The sequence below is a fragment of the Coffea arabica genome, chromosome 7c (genome assembly GCF_036785885.1).
Source record: "Coffea arabica cultivar ET-39 chromosome 7c, Coffea Arabica ET-39 HiFi, whole genome shotgun sequence".
Lineage (NCBI taxonomy): Eukaryota > Viridiplantae > Streptophyta > Magnoliopsida > Gentianales > Rubiaceae > Coffea > Coffea arabica.
Window position 1 is genome coordinate 3,034,040 of NC_092322.1, and position 17,078 is coordinate 3,051,117.

At 38.4% G+C, this 17,078-nt stretch overlaps 3 protein-coding genes and 1 long non-coding RNA gene across 4 annotated transcripts; 3 read left to right on the top strand and 1 right to left on the bottom strand.

Annotated features, from left to right (window-relative positions):
- Positions 1-735: 735 nt before the first annotated feature.
- LOC113698186 (uncharacterized) lies at positions 736-7,904 on the top strand. The gene is made up of 9 exons (XM_027217903.2): positions 736-983; positions 1,185-1,333; positions 1,425-1,558; positions 1,721-1,808; positions 2,577-2,714; positions 3,337-3,882; positions 4,487-4,666; positions 5,403-6,985; positions 7,154-7,904. The coding sequence occupies exons 1-8, from the start codon at positions 944-946 to the stop codon at positions 5,577-5,579; spliced, it is 1,452 nt and encodes a 483-aa protein (XP_027073704.2). The 5' UTR covers positions 736-943; the 3' UTR covers positions 5,580-6,985; positions 7,154-7,904.
- LOC113698185 (protein TORNADO 2-like) lies at positions 6,728-7,486 on the top strand. Its single transcript, XM_027217900.2, has 2 exons — positions 6,728-6,985; positions 7,154-7,486. Exons 1-2 carry the CDS (start codon positions 6,728-6,730, stop codon positions 7,484-7,486), a joined length of 591 nt encoding a protein of 196 aa, XP_027073701.2.
- A 2,175-nt stretch (positions 7,905-10,079) lies between the features above and the next one.
- Positions 10,080-10,709, bottom strand: LOC113698188 (uncharacterized). The gene is made up of 2 exons (XR_003450129.2): positions 10,573-10,709; positions 10,080-10,462 (listed from the first exon to the last, which is right to left on the bottom strand). It is a non-coding gene; the product is annotated as an uncharacterized lncRNA (long non-coding RNA).
- A 3,636-nt stretch (positions 10,710-14,345) lies between these two features.
- Positions 14,346-16,753, top strand: LOC113698908 (protein trichome birefringence-like 19). The gene is made up of 3 exons (XM_072056848.1): positions 14,346-14,784; positions 15,004-15,281; positions 15,977-16,753. The coding sequence occupies exons 1-3, from the start codon at positions 14,346-14,348 to the stop codon at positions 16,751-16,753; spliced, it is 1,494 nt and encodes a 497-aa protein (XP_071912949.1).
- The last annotated feature ends 325 nt before the right edge of the window (positions 16,754-17,078 follow it).

Below are 17,078 nucleotides of genomic sequence, written 5' to 3' on the forward strand. Positions count from 1 at the left end.
ATTCCTATTCCTCATCAAAGGCGCAAAATAGGTATGAGGGGCAGGATAGTAAAATGACATCACAATAACAAATCCCAACCGACTGATCCTCTGTCAGGGCTGCACCCGTCACTTGAGCCTTTGCTGTGAAATTCCAAAATTGGTCACACAACCAAGGTGTTTGTTTGGATTGTAAGTTATTTGAAATATTTTTTTACTGTAGCACTTTTTGTGATGTGATATATGTGAGATAAAAAGGTAATTGAAAAGATAAAAAAGGTGTATTGAAAATTATAATGATGATATAAGCAAATATATTTGGAGGGCCGAAAGTCATTATATCTAACTCTATTCTTGCTTTTATTCTTTTAGTAAGTATTGAGTCATTGATAGACAAATTTGATATTGATTCGCAATTTTTGATTCATTATGATCTTGGATGTATGATTCATTAACTTGAGAGGCAAACCAGTCTTGAATTGTTGAATTCGAACGCTTCAAACCATTTGTCTCAAAATTTGTTTCTGCCTTTGTCTAATTGCCAAGTGTGTTGTATCGTTCGACTTATCTTTTAATAGAATCCTATGAATTTATTAATTGTGGAACTTATATACAACAGAATTCTAAGAGTTATTAGTTAATACAAGTAATCCATAATCAGGGACGGGATAGACATGAAATCCAAGGGACGGAGCAGATAAGACAGACGATTTCGAGCAGAAGTGGAATTAACTCTCTCTTTTCTAACCTAATCTTTATTTTCTATTAGTGTATTTTCTTTTATTCTCTAGCCTGAAGGGCCTCAACTCCCAAACTAGGCATTGAACTAAACGATGTCGTTGAAGAATCTTTTACACGGGCATCGGGTGAGCTAATCACAAAATCATTTTTTTTTTTTTATAATAATCACAAAAACATTTGAAATTCATTTTCCCGGCAGTCGCATCCGCAGCTCCCCCATTCTATGGCAGACGATTCGACGCCTGCTGCACGGTCATCCAAAGGTCATCTCTATCTCTCTCTCTCTCTCTCTCTAAGCATAAATTCCTCATTTGCATTTAATTTTAGCTTGTTGTAGAATGATATACCATATATCAAAATTTTAATTGCACTGGGGGTTTCATATCAAGCTTCCCCTGCTCGAAAGTACTTGCGAAGATTTTCTGCAATCGATTTCGAAAAGTCAATAAATTCGATTTCTTTAGTTTCAAGGAAATTGCCAACCAAAGGCATGGAAAACGTTGTAGCTACGGTAACTGGCTACACCGGCTTGGAGCGATTCAACCTCATCAAACTGATTTCTTTGGCCGGCGGTAATTATGTCGGTAGAATGAGTAGATCAGTCACTCATCTCGTAGGTTTTCAGCATCCTGAACTGTCTTTTCCAACCTAATCTTCTTATGAAAATGCTTTTGGCTTGAGATATATATATATTTTTAAATTAGGTTTGTTGGAAATATGATGGAACAAAATACAAGCTCGCTAGACAGTTTGAGACTCTGGTAGTTAATCATCAGTGGATTGAGGATTGTATCAAGGAAGGAAGACGTCTTCCAGAGGATCCATATACTCTGCAGTGGTACGTCCTAAAAATATTACTGCTTTTCCCCGGTATTGTATCGTAATTGTTTTCATAGTTTTGCATTTCTGTATGAGTTGCTAGAATTTTTTGGGTAGGACGATATAGAAAATTAAAATGCAATTGTTACTCACCTTCTGTAAATCCATCCATTGTTTGCAGTGGGCAACAAGTGGGGCCATTATCAATAACTATTCCTTTTAGTTCTGATGTGGTGAGACATCCCCGTCTGCAGAATGACCGAAACGAGGTTTGTATACATTAATTCAATTTTAAATCGATGTTGTAGCACTCATCTTCTCATAGTCTTAATGTTAGGTGTTACCAGTCATTGGTATTTTTAAGTATGGATGACTGCAGGTGACTTGATAGTTTTGTGTATCAGCCTTTCTTATTTCAACAAGCATAAGCTGTCTTAGGCAACACTACACATACGGAAATTCCCCCTTCATCTTTCCTGAAGCTCTTGCTTTGAGTCCTGTACATGATTTAACTCAGCGGCTTTACACCGTGTTCAGACCAATTTCCATTCTCACCTTATCATGGACAATACATACCTGACATGCTCTACACTTTTCACATCTTTGAGTTGGTATTATCTTGTCATAGATTTGTAAATTAACATTTTGGCCCCCTAGATGGGATAACTTCAGAACACAAATTATTATATACTGTTTCTAATGGAGAAGAAGACATCCTGGACACTAGAGGCTAAGGGAAATCGTCAGTATAGGGGCACGGGACAAGTACCTCAGACAAGATTCATACATGTTGATAGTATTTCAAGTACCGTTCTTTTTGCTTAACTGAACTTAACTTGAAATTTCCGGATAGATTTCTTCTTTTCTATTGTTTTATGGGATGTTCACATTGTACAACACATTTTGGCAAAATGGATCTCCATAATGAGAACGATGTTTTCTCTTTGATATTTTTTTTTCAAATCAAAGTCCTGTTTCAAGTACAGGAGATCTGTAACATCAACATTACCTTTCCACTGCAATTTACTGTGATTCAGAATTTGTTTCCTGAGCTGGAGGAAAGCAGGCATAGATTGAAGAGAAAAATTAGCGAAGGAAGTCCAAAGCAGGAAAACTCTTCTGCTAGTACGTACCGTAGCACTGAACCTTATTCACCCAGCGTTCAAAGGGAAGAGGTAAATACAAGTTCTCCTATCATTCATCTTTCTTATGCTAATTCTTTGCTTTTAATTTGCTTTCCCTGTATGGATGATTGACCTCAACTTCTATTCTTTCAAAATTGATGGGGTGACAGTTTAGGCTTCTCATGTTCTTGTTAATTATGAGTCTAAACTGTTATGCTTCTTAATCATCAGTCATGTTTGTCTTACATATTCTTTGTTTGTAGGGCAATAACAAAATATTACTACATAAGTAGAAAACTCCTTGGCTCATCTTGTAAGAATTGGTTGTCATGCTTTCCAGTAAGCAAAAAAACTCTTTGGATAACGAATATTTTCTGAGTTTTTAACAAAAAGCTAGGAGTACATATCAGCCCTTTTTCGTGCCTATAATGTCCATGTATAAGCTTATCCAGCAATTGCATTTTAACTTTCCACTTTCATTGTGCACATTTTGGTTAACTTTTTCAAATCCTGCTGCTTGCAATGAATTACTTCTATCTTGCATCTAATCCTTCTTTTTGGCAAAAGCAGTCTGTGCTTTTCAAACTCCTTATGCTTGGTTAGGACGATGGCTTGAGAATCACTAATTGCTTTGTATTTCTGTTTTTTCCTACCTGTTGAAAACTTGAAATAGATTGAGGTATTACATTCCCCTCAGCATCCAATCTTTTTGAGTCAGAAGAAGGGAAAATCTGCTTCACTTGAAACATCTCGCAGAAGTCGTAAGCGCAGGCTAGTGAAGAAAAATACGAGAAGAGAGACTTTGGACATAATTTCAGATTCCGAGGAAGAAATCTCGAGACAAAAAGATTTTCATGAGCAGTATTGCAGTGGAGCTGTTTCTAATAGTTCTGTTCAGGGGGAAGAATGCAGATTGAGTGCTAGGGTCACATGTGACTCTACCGGTTATCAATCTGGGCAAAAGAGAACTGAAGCTCTGACTAACATGCAGGACATTGACGATATTCATGATAACATTTTAGATGTAAATGTTGCCTCATCTTATCCTGTTATAGATGCTGATGCAAATGGTAATGACATTGAACAATCTACCAGATTGCCCACATCAACAGAGTTGTCTTGTGTCATTTGTTGGACAGAGTTCAGTGCAACTAGAGGAGTTCTGCCATGCGGCCACAGATTTTGTTTCTCTTGCATCCAGAGCTGGGCAGATCATGCGGTAAATTTTTTTCGCATAATACATGCTTTGGATCTTGTTTGTAAGTGCACAAAGATTGTACTCATTCTCGTGCAGGAAAAAAAAACTTGGGAAGGCAATATGCTGTGATATGTGTGGAATGTTCTTGTCATTCTAAAAGTAAAAATAGCCTTCTATTCTTGTGTTTTCTGCATCATATCTAATGTACAATTTACCAGAATAATTCCTTATCAGCTCGTATTGAGTACTTCACTAATCTAGTACCCACCCATTGGGTTATGATTTATCTGTCAGACATCTGCTTTTATTCTGGGGAAAATGATTATTGTAGATTTTTATAATACTTGCACCTGTTTTGACGTAGTAGTCTCGCAGATGTTCCTCAAACAAGAGACAGTTGTTTGATGCTCATGATCTGTTATAAGAGCTATGTGTCTTCCATGCTTGCAAAAAAATTTAGTATGAAATTTCAAGATAGGGGCTATTCTTCTGTATGCTCTCAGATTTTAGCAATTCATTTTACCATTCTGACCATCTTATTTAAGCTATGTGGTTTTGGCTTAAATTACTCATGGTTTTCTTGTAGTTACTGAAGTTTCATAATACTTCATTGTTCTGGTCTTAGGCTTCAAGCAGGAAGACTTCAACATGTCCTCTGTGCAAGGCTAGTTTTGTCATCATAACAAAGGTGGATAATGCCGTCTCTTCAGATCAAAAGATATATTCACAAACTGTTCCTCATGATGATCCAAGGATGGGCATATATATTCTTGATGGTGGGGAAACACCGAGTATTCCTTCTAGTGTAAGTTGTCACAAGTATTGCTGTTTTCTGTTTACTTTGAAATAATCTTACCTTTGTACTCCCAGGTGCCTTTCTTCTGCAATTACCAAAACGATCTGTAACTTGTAAAATACCCCTCTTCCTACTTGAAGCCTTCTTCAGCAGCAGATAGATTTGTGGATTTTAAAATCATCATTCGATTATTATAGCATTTTGGTACAATTGAGATTGACATTTCTCTCTCTCTCTCTCTCTCTCTCTCCGGTGCCTACGTAATGGCATCCTAACATCTTTGATCTGGATCTTTGGCATAGCAAAACTTCAAGCAAGAGCTACCATGGATGAGTCGTTTTTACTTGTGAAACAAAGTTCCATGTTGTGAAAGCAGTCTATTGAAAGGTGCCATTTCACTCATTGTAGATGGCGCCTCCAATTCTGTTGTTAACATACAGAGGAACATGACAACATGACATGGGTATAGGTTACTAGCTGTTTGCTCATGATTGAGTGTCGTATAGTTGCAGAAGGGCTTGACAGCTAAAAAGATTTTCAACAAAAAAAGGTGTCCAACTGATTGCAAATAGGTAGCGGACAAGGGATATATGTTTTTGGGACAGAAAATGGGAGATGGGGTGCTTATTATTTGTTTTTTACCTAATTGAACTACCTGTAAGAATGTTTTTACCTAATTGAACAACCTGTAAGAATGAACTTCCATATTTGAATACACGCCTGATTTGTTTTTTGGATTATGCAGTCATCAGGAGCACCGGTGTGTTGCCACTGCTCTTGTCGAGAACCAGAGGATCTTCTAGAAAGATGTGATGTTTGCCAGATTCAGCGCGTTCATATCTTCTGCCTGGATCCTCCAGCTTTTCCGTGGATTTGTGCTAATTGCAAGGATCTCCAGAGGCTGTACCTGTACCGCCGCTAATATGTTAATATCTCGATTATTGCACTAGGATGAACGGACATTAGCTTTCTAGTTACGACACTTTTGTTCATACAGTACAAACATATTTTGGATTTCATTATAAAGTTGATTCGCAAGTGAATTCCCCCTGACTAATAACGATATGAGGAGCCAGGAAGGATGCGATAACTGTTCCAGAGAAGGTTGACTAGCTAGTCAATGCGATCAGTTTGATTTAAGCGGTTCTCTTGGCTGACATGACTGTCAACCTGGTGTGTTTGGCGATTCGGATATGTTGGGATGATCGAATATTGTGTGTAATGCACATAGAATATATATTAGAATACAAGGAACGGAACGATTCCTCTGATTCGTTGGTTGACAAGCGTAATGCAGTCTTACCTGTCCTTTAGCCAAGTGGATGTCACATGTCCACAAATGAGTAAATGCTTGAAACTCAAGCACTGACAAGTTAAATTTTGGTGAAGTTTCGGCCGTTCTTATTGCTGCTTGATTTTCTTGAAATATAGCGATTCATTCTGTTCCTCGCTTTGGGGTTTATTTTCTTTCTTTCTCCATTATTCCCTCAATTATCTGGAGATCTTCGGATTTGCCGCTTTCCACTTTAATGGAGGGGTATTTACCCATAATGTCTGAAATTAAAGAGAGCTGTCATTAGCAGAGCCTGATTAGGTAGGAATTCAACAGTTCAAACTCTTAATTCGCTGCATCTTCAGAATTCGCATTCACCATCATTAACCCCTGCCTAATAATCATACAGGCATTCTCCAACAAACCACCAAAGTTATAGATTCTCAAGGCTTCTCAAAGCCTCCTAGTAGAACAAGGTGCCTGGATAATTTCAGATTCATCAAATCAACTCTGCTGGGATTGACCAGCAGTCGATCTTCCAACAATTGGTTCCGACAACGATGAAAAGTTTCAGGAAACTCGTCCTTGGCTTTTTGAACGTCCTAATTTTGGCATTCGCAATCTTCCAAACCGTTTTTGTGTTGATATACAATCATGATCCCCCCAACAAACAGTGCTACAAAAACTCTGCCCCGACGATTTTTTGGCTGTCAGCCTACTTGTTGATCATGTCATTGATAGGGTTGATGGCTTCGTGTTGTAAGTCCGGATCCCTGCAGATCTTTTATGCGTGGCTGATGGCGATGACTACGATTGTGGCCCTCACTTTCAGCATTTTTATGTTTTTGACTTTGCCCAACGAGTCCGCAAATGCTACATATCAGAAGACGCAGAACGGAAATTGGCTAGCCGGATTCTCCCCACTCTTGCGCTTAATTTTAGTGAATGATCAGGAATGGAATAGGGCCAAGACGTGTTTGATCGACAAGGGATTATGTCAGGGGTTCAGAAATCATTCTGCCAGTTCGCCATGGGATTACTTGTACTACGTTCAGGTTATTAACAATTTAACATCTTTCTTTATTTGATCGCCGTCTCCTTTTGTTTATGACTGTACCTTCTTCTCTTTTCTCTTCCTCTTCTGCGCGGTCATAGCAAAATTCACGATTGGGCAATCTAAGTTTTGATGCATGTTTGATTGATGCTGTGTTGCTTGTCTGCAGTTGGGCTGCTGTAGTCCGCCAAAACGTTGTGGTTTTCTGCAAAGAAATGAAAGCTTCTGGGAGATCCCAGAATCTGGGTTTGCTTCCCAGAACGAGGAATGCCAAATGTGGGCAAACAGCAGCAACAGGGGAGGGTGCTACGATTGTGACTCATGCAAAGCAGGTTACCTAGCCAAATTCCAGATGGACTGGCAGGCTGATAAGGCACTATTCGTGGCCATCCTTCTCATCCTCATAGTTAGTACCTCCCTCGCCTTCTGGACCTTCGGTTGCAGGGATGAAAGCGAGCATGCCCGTGAACAAAGGAAATACAGGAACGTGGTTAATGCTTGATGCGCTAGTGTGCCAATTTCAATTTTGTTCCCTTTTGTTGTGGCTGAATCGTTCACTGTAGAATATAGATGCCAACCAACTTTGGTGGAGTTCAATTTGGGCAATGTTCGTCATATTTGATGCACCTGCCTCTGAATTTGGTAGTTTTGCTGCAGTAGATTGTAAGTACATGTACCAGAATCACTTCTCTCACCCTACCCATAGCAATAGAGGTGAATTTACGAAATTTAGGCTAGAGCTTTTATTGTTTTAGAGAGGAGCGTTTATTGTTGTCCAGATCCTAGATTTCTGTGTCCCTTCAGGCTGCCTTAGGCCTGTGGTTTCTCAAATCATCCTTTGCTCCAGAAAGTTCAGAAAAGGGGGAAAAAACAGAAAAGAAAAGAAAACAGCAATGCAATGCTGTTCTGATACAGTAGTATACTTCTCCATGTATGCCATTTTTGAAGTGCTTATGCATTTTTAATTTTAAATCTTTTGGGGTGACCAGAGAGGGCCCGACTTGGACACAAGGATTACTCGATTCTTCAACGACTCCATCTATGATTTGTCTTCAGCGAATGGTGCGATGGTTGGGTAAAGTGTGCACTGTGCAGGCAGTCAAGACAAAAGGATTACCTCTCTCTGTCTGTTAATGACTCACCGACTCCGGCTCGTGATTTTTTTTTTTTTTTTTAATTTTTTCTGGACGCCGGTCACCTGTCAAATCCTCAACCCGCTGTCTTCATACAGCTGATTATTAGTTACAAATATTCTGGTTTTATTGTTGTTAGCAAAGAATGAACAGGTCCGCTTAGAAGGATAATTGTTATTAGTGCTTAAAACACTCGACGCATGTGCAACAAAAAATAAATATTTAAATTTTTTTTAAAGATATTTGTTCAAATTATTTTTTATGCGATTTGGTCTTATATTTTTATAATACATACAGACATTTACATAAATAAATGTACAAATAAACTATTATTTGGCAGTGCATAGTTATTAAAAAAAGAGATAGAAGTCGATATGATAGTGGGTAGGAGAGACAAAAGTAAACATGATAGTGGGTAATTATACTTGAAGGGTAGTTTAGGAAGATCATAAGATGACAACTTTTTGTTTATACCAAAAAGCTCCCTACCCCTTTATATATATGATATAGATAGGGACAAGGATAAATTTGAAAACACATAAAGTTAAACATCAAGTTAAAGTTAACTATCTCTGCATAGGCTTCCTTATTGTAAAAATACTATCACAAATCACAGTAACATTTAAAAAAAAAAAAAAAAAAAAAAAATCTCCGACCGTTCCCACCCACTGTGCTAGTAGTAAAATTTGGGTGTTAGGGTCGTCAATTAGGCTAGGCTTGGCTCAACCCAGAAAAAAGCCCATGAGAAAATTTTGGACTTAACTACTAGGTTGAACTACGTGTGAGTCAAGTTCAGACCTGTCAAGTTCAAACCCGATCAAGGTTTGGCTCATACGTGAGTCTAATTATATATATATATATGTATAAAAAATATATAATAATATCAATAATTTATAATTATACATATTATGACATAAAATTCTAATAATTTATAGATAAATTTATAGTAATTCACAAATATAAAATATATATTATATATAATTATGAGTTTAGATGCAGTTGAATTCAAATCTGAAACACATATATAATAATGTGTAACCTAAACTTAAAGTCTTTTGATTTGAACTTGAAACTCTTTTTTCCAAGGCCAAAGGACTTTTGATATTTGGACAAACGTAAACCCCGTAAAAGCTCACAAAAGCCGACAACTTTTGAGGGTCTTACAGGAGACTTATCTACTCTACCCCAACCCCCCCGAACCCCGATGTGGGATATCAACCTCCACAAGGGAGCTTGCTAGACCTAAAGAGACCCTATACTCCCCCGAGATAAGGGGGATGTCTTTTTTCCAAACCCAAAGGACTTTTGATATTTGGACAAATCTAAACCCCGTGAAAGCCCACAAAAATCGGCAACTTTTGAGGGTTTCACAGGAGACTTATCTACTCTAATCCAACCCCCCGCGGAACCCCAACGTGGGATATCAACCTCCACGAGGGAGCCAACTTGAAACTCGAAAGTTCAAAAACTGGGATAATTTATGAGCAAAGTCTGAATTTGCTCGATCCCGATTCAAAAAGTCCAATTGATACTCCTATCTGACCACGACGTGTTTTTAATTTGTCACCTTTGCGGGGACAAGCACATCATGTACATTCTACGGCACCCAATAAATATGAGCTCACGCCAAAGGCGAAAGCCTCCAACCCACCGCCTGCTGCGTTCGGAGACAGCCAGGGCCAGGCCCAGGCCCACAAGAGTAAATAACAATTAACAGAAGCAACGGAACGGACAAAACAGAATAGATTGGAGCATCACAGTTTTTAGCGCATCCTCTCAACGCAGGATTTACGTACCTACTCACTGGATATCTGTGGATGTTTTCGCTTGCAGAGAGGATAAGGCCCTTTGAAAGCCAGCCGAGACTAGTGGTTTCTTCTTTGTTTGGTCCATGGTGATCATTGGAACAACCAATACTACTAGTAGAACATGGTAAAACGAAAAGGAAACAAGAGGAAGAAGAAGACAGTAAAAGGCTCTCACTCATAAATCATACTGGGAATCAGACGGTCTGCCAAAAAGAGAGCGCATACATACACTGCATAATATTTCAGATTCAGAGCTGAATTCAGAAAGCATAGGTTCGGGTGTGGGGAGAATCAGCGATTCTCAGAGTTCGTGCGATGAGCTTTCGAGCCTTCCTGCTCCTTATTTCCACTCTCATGCTTTCACTCTTCTCAATTTTGTCGTACGCTTTCCTCATCCTCAGAGACTTGAGGAGTTTGGACTTCAAATTCCGCACCAACTTCTCCAAGCCCCCAGTCGTCGTCGTCGTCATCATCAACAACAGCCTTCGCTAATTGCTTCAACGCTCTTCTCTTAATTAAAGAAGAGTCGAGTTCCCCCTGCAAAATGAATCAAATGTTATAAAGGAAGGAAGGGGCACCTAACTAATCAGCTGGCAGCAGATGATGAACAATCAGTGTTACATGCACCATAAAAAAGAAGCTACTACCTGCACCAGGTGTGTGTGTGTTTGTGTGTGAGAAAGAGAGGCAGAGAGAAAGATGCTAAAACGAATGAGTTTATAACCAGCCGTTAGACTTAGACGTCAGAGCGCATTAAGTAAGAAGAAGAAGAACAACAACAAAGTTGAAAGGAAGGCTAATCACGCAATCCTTGAGAGAGACCGGGAATTGTACGACCCTACATCTGATCTGACTGACTCGTAACGAACAAATTACTGTAGATTAACAGTTGACTTATTAGTTCCGGCTCCTCTGAGTTCAACAAGAATTCATCTAAAAAAGAAAAAAAATGATTGAAATGGCTTTGTACATTGGAGCATGAGTGAGAGAGGATACAACGGAGTAGAAAAGGAGCAGTGTTGTTATAACGGACTGATTCTTTTTTCTATATAATATAATATATTCTTGTCTTGTTTTCTTGCCGCTGTTTTTTGTGATGCGGAGTAACTAAAAGGACTTTAACTGGTAGGAGTATCAATTTCTAGAGGTAGGCGCGGGTCAGGTATCCGTCCCATTTATCATTTAGCTTCCATTTGTTATTTAGCTAACTCAATTCGTATTTTGCGAGTTAATCATTTTCTGATTATTATCCGCCCCGCATTAGGGTACCCGTTGAGATAGAGTTGGATCAGCGGGTACCCGTCCCTCCCATTTATCATTTAATTTTTTTTAAAAAATAATTTATACCAATTTAATTTTATATTTTGCACATTTATTTAAGATTTAATAATTTTTTTCTAAAAAAGGCTTCCCGCCAAAAAACAAGCATGTGAAGAGAATATAAGATAAAGGAAAAAAATTAAATGAATTCAAAATCAATAAAAGTTTGAAATAAGTAGCATAATTTTTAATATATATATTCCACATTAATTAAACTTTTTTCTATAAAATATAAGATCATGACCTCTACAAATGAATCTTGTAAATAAACTATAGTCTCTCATATTTGTAATGCAATTTGTTCAATAAAATTACTTATTTAGTTCTAACTTATTATTTTATAGTGTGTGTATAAAAATAAAAAATATATATATGCGGGGCAGATCGTGTACCCGTAAATTTTTAATTATGTGACTCTAATCCGCCCCCCATCTTAGGGGATACCCGATCAAATAATAAAAATCGAATATCCTAATTTTCTGACAGGATCCGACATAACGGGTTTTCGGGTTAGCGGATAATTTTGCCCACCCCTATCATTTTCTCCACGAATTCTTCCGGCCTTTGAAAAGGGAGTAATATAATAATATGTATGTTCTTGAATATTCCCGCATAATTATTGTCATCTTGTTGAATATTTTTCTTAGATTTGGACTAGCTAATTTGACAATTTAGGCTTATTTTTAGTCCGCGAAGAAATAGTAAAAGCTATAGCGGCATGAATCAATTGCTTTAAGCATTGTTGTTATTTGTTTTCTTTTCTGGGATGAATAATAGATTCGCATGATCAAGCACGGCCGGAAAATACATGTGGAATGTTTGGCTCGAGATTAGCAGAAAAATACATGTGGACAGTGGACGGTTGACGTGGGCTACTTGTTGCAGGTGCAGGTGCAGGCCCGGCCCGGCCCTTGTTGCATGGCTGCCCTCCTTCCACCAGTGACATAAAATGACTGAGATACGAGAATAATATGGATCACACAAACTGAGAAGTCCTAGCAGGAATCATTGATTGATGGCCCGCCATAATGAATCGACAAGTTACTGATTTTTTAACTGGTCGCCGGTCCTCTAATCCTCAGTGGGAAACCAAATGCAGTAACCTCTCCAACTCTAAATTCGGTTGGGCGTTGCCAAAAGAGACATTCTGATCCTGTGATCAATAGGTCTTAAGTTCAAATCATTAACAGGGCAAGTAAAGTCGAACAATTGATCCTTCTTTAAATTAAAGAAAAAGTAAATAATCAAAAGCACTAAGGATTGTGCTAATTAACCAAGTAGTTGGTCCTAAGTAGAGTTTACTTAGGTGTAGGTCATGCATTCTAAAAATTCAGACTCTTTTGCAGGTTTCGTCAATCATTTGGATTGGTGTTGGTTTAGTCTCCTTTAGTTTTTCTTGGATCTCTTTAGGTTTCCCTCTCCCCAATATAGAGTAAAAATAGATTTAAAATAGATTCTATTGTGTCCCGAAAAAAAAAAAAAAAAAACTAAGGATTGCACTAATCACGTTATCGATGCAAATGGTTTGATGAGATAACAAAAAAATAGGTTAGGCACTCTTGCAGCACTAAATATTTGCGGTTGGACTTAACTGTAATACTACTACACAAAAATCAGCATGTAACAGGAAGCACAAAAATTAAGACATATCCTAATGACAAACTGTCTGCCTCATGTCGAAACAGGAAGCACATGGGCCATTGATTGGGAGTTGACCCAATCAACACAAACACGGTCCTCTTACACACCACTTGAAGTGTGCCCGGTTCATTTCTCGTTCTCTATATCTCTATTGGGCCGCAGGGAATAGGTCCATAAGAAAATTTTTGCCTTTCTAGGCTAAAATTCTCTGGGTACCCCGAATCAAAACTCATCTTTGACTGGATGCGAAAAGTATTAGAAGGAAAGAATGGGAAAGAAAAAAGCAAATCGAACCGAATTATTTTTGCCGCAAGGTTGTAAAAATGCTCAGAGGTTGCAACTAATCTTTATTTGAACAAATTCATGGTAGTTTTTTTCTTGCTCATTCTCTTATAGTACAATATTATGGGACAATTACTTGCCTCTACAGGATTAATTAATTTCTTCCTCTCTTTTTTTTTTTTTTGCCGCGTTAATAAGTCATCAATTTTCGTAACTCGTTTTGCATTGCTTTGAGGATTGTTTGAACTGTGATAAGTTGAGTACAACTAGGTAGATTTCATGAGAAAAGAAGAAACCAATTATGGCCTTTTGAAGATAGCCAATTCATGCATATGTGAGCTTAACAGGACATATTAAAAGGGTAAATTTGCAGTTGAACACATGCAAAATAAAAGCATTTAAAAAGTAATAGAAAAATACAATTGATACATGGGCATTTTTGAGGCTCCATGAATTAGAGTTTTGGGTTCAAATTTCTTTTTCCTCTCTCCGCTTTTTAAGTCCGGCCCCTTCCCTGTTAAAAAATAGAATGAAAAAAAAATTTATATATGGGCCTTTGATTTCTTTGTTATTCTTTCAAGGGGCATTTCCTAATTAAGTTAAGTTTAATAAAAAAAAAAAAATTTTACATTTGGATGCCCAATAAGGTAAGTTTGTGGAAATTAATTTGATAGATGCAATTGCATGTGCTAACAACTAACTACATAAAAGTAGCTAAACTTTCGCAAATTACCAAGTGTGAATGGATGGCTTATGATGTGTCAAAATACAACGTTTATATAGACGGCTGCGGGCACAACATTTTGAAGCGCCGTGGACGTGCTGTATTAGAAGTTACGTACGTACTTGATTGCAGATTCAAACCAAATTGAGTCTTGTACTCATGAAGACGAATTCACCATTTGCTTGAAAAGGAACGATGGGTACAAATAATTTCTTATTGTATCTAATCTTGATGTAATTTCCTCTGCTGGTCCATTGGCCTTACTATAAATGAATCGGTAGACAAAGACAACCGTCACTTTTGTTACTGAACTTACCGCAACATGCGTATCTATGGAAAGCCTTTCTTTCTTCTACTTTCCTCACTCCTTCTCTTTCTTTCTCTTTTTTTTTTCCCTCTCTTCTCTTCCTCTATTTTTTCCCCACCTCATCGCTCAGATTATAGACCTCATCAATGAAGCACCAAGCCTCTGAACTTCCGTTGGCGAAACCACAGGCACGGAAAAAAGCACCCAAGATAGCTCCGTTACTTATTGCCTTGACTGTTCTTTTCACAATTATCCCTTTATATTATCCTTCATTAAGATACAACAGCAATCCCAAGAAAATAAATGAAGCATCCTCTTTTGTTCCTCATTCGGAAATCACTTTAGAACAAAACAATGACCAAGACCGTCATCTAGGCGAAGAAGGTGACCGAACATTGGCGGCCCCGAAAGAAACACAAGGGGATGATGATATTGCAGAGAGACCCCCCGAAAGCTCGAAAGATCAAGAAGACGAATCAGCAGATACAGAGACAAGAACAACAACAACAGGAAGGACAAAACCACCAGAAATATACCTACCCAGCTCTACAGAAAGTGGGCTGGCAGCTGCAGAATCACTGGATAAAAGGGCTGATCAAACGAGCCGAGGCCAGGAACAGGTGATCAAGGGCAAAAAACCAGCAAGGCCTGGAGGAAATAAAGAACGGCCTAAACGTCGCCAACATGATTTTGGGGGGAGCGCAAAAGAACGAGAAATGCCTGCCAGGAGAATTCCAAGCCTTAGCGGTGGAGATGGTGGGCTGGTGAATAAGTCTCAGGAATTGATAGAGAAGAAAGGTGAAGGGTACTGTAACTTGTTTTCGGGGGAATGGGTACCCAACCCCGAGGGGCCATATTACACGAACGAGACCTGTTGGGCAATTCAAGAGCATCAGAATTGCATGAAATTCGGGAAGCCTGATACAGGGTTCTTGAAGTGGAGGTGGAAACCTGACGGGTGTGAGCTGCCGATTTTCGACCCCCAACAGTTTTTGGAGATTGTGAGAGGGAAATCCATTGCATTTGTGGGAGACTCTGTTGCGAGAAATCACATGCAGTCATTGATATGCCTCTTGTCCAGGGTAAGCCTCAATTCCGGTCCATTACCATCTTTATTACCAGTACGTGTTCACTTGCTAATTCAATGCATTTATTCAATACTTGCCTCTTCTTTTTCGAATTCATGAAATTTCAACGGCGAATATTTTGACGTACGGTGCCGGCCGCACAATCTTGATTTTTAATTAGTCATGAAGTTTTTTGCTTTTTTTTTATGTAACATGAGGTACATTTATGTTGCTAGTGTTGTTTCTAGTTATTTCTCCACTAGAATCATCAGTTCAACTTCAGCAAGTAGATTACCAAGTATTGTTAATACATAAGGGAATAAGAAAATCAATCAACAGTAAAACTACCAGTCTACTTCTTCATTCGATTAATGCAAAGCTTCCTTGATGCTGGATTCATAATTAATGCACAGGATTCTCGTAGATTTTGTATAGGAAGACGGCATTAGTCGATTCCAATGGCTAAAATGGTATAATGGACAAACATCTTTTAAGAAAAGAACCAGTTTTTTTCCACTACCTATAATATATGCGAAGGCCCTTGAGTCAAAATCCTTTTTGTTGAGAAATTTGAGAAATTCCAATGACAAAAAAAATCTTACTGTTGTATCTGCCATTGGCATAAATTTACCTTAAACATCCTTTTTTTTTTTTCTCTCTCTCTTTAGATAGGATTTCGCATAATGTGTTGCATTGGCGTGTGAATTCAGGTTGTTTATCCGGAGGATGTTTCTATAACAACAGACGAGAACAAGCGTTGGGTATACAAGGATTACAACTTCAACATTTCCATGTTCTGGGCTCCATATTTGGTGAGATCAGAAAAGACGGTTCCAAATGATGTAACTCGGCCTTTCAGACTCTATCTTGACGAGTTTGATGAAGACTGGACAAGCAACATCGAAACGTATGACTATGTTATCATCTCAGCCGGGCACTGGTTCTTCAGGCCAACACTCTTCTATGTAGACCGCCGCCTAATCGGCTGCCTCTACTGTCCACAAGAGAACGTCACTCATTTAAAATCGTCTTTTAGCTATCGAAGAGCTTTCAGGACAGCTTTCAGAGCCCTTAACAGCTTAGACAATTTTAAGGGCGTAACGTTTCTTAGGACCTTTGCCCCGTCACATTTCGAAGGTGGACAGTGGGACAAAGGTGGAGATTGTGTTAGGACCAGGCCTTTTAAGAGGAGCGAGAGAGCTTTGGATGATTACAATTTGGAAATGTATACGATTCAACTTGAAGAACTCAGAATTGCGCAGAAGGAAGGAAGAAGAAAAGGTTTAAAGTTCAGGTTGTTTGATGCGACGCAATCCATGCTGCTGAGACCAGATGGTCACCCCAGTAAATATGGCCATTGGCCTAATCATGATGTGGCAATGGCTAATGATTGTGTGCATTGGTGTTTGCCCGGACCAATTGACTCCTGGAATGATTTCTTGTTAGAACTGTTGAAAAGGGAGGAAACGGAGATTTCTTTTTCGTAGTGTTCATATAGGAGAACCACCTCTCAGGCTCTCAGCTCACCCTAACCCTAGAAAAGAAAAGAATGAGGTAGATACTTTCTTTTCTTTTTCTTTTTTGAAAAAGAATAATGTAGATATACCGAATATGTGTACAATTTTTTTGTCAGATTTTAATTTTTTTCCCCTTCAATTTTCTTTGTTCTTTTTTTTTTTTTTTTTTTGGTTTTATGGGAGCCCCATGTTTGTTCCGGATTTTGACATTTTTGTTACGGAACTATACATCGATATCAGGAGAAAATTGAGACCTCACAAAATTGTTACAGATCGTTATCACATGCAAAAAGTT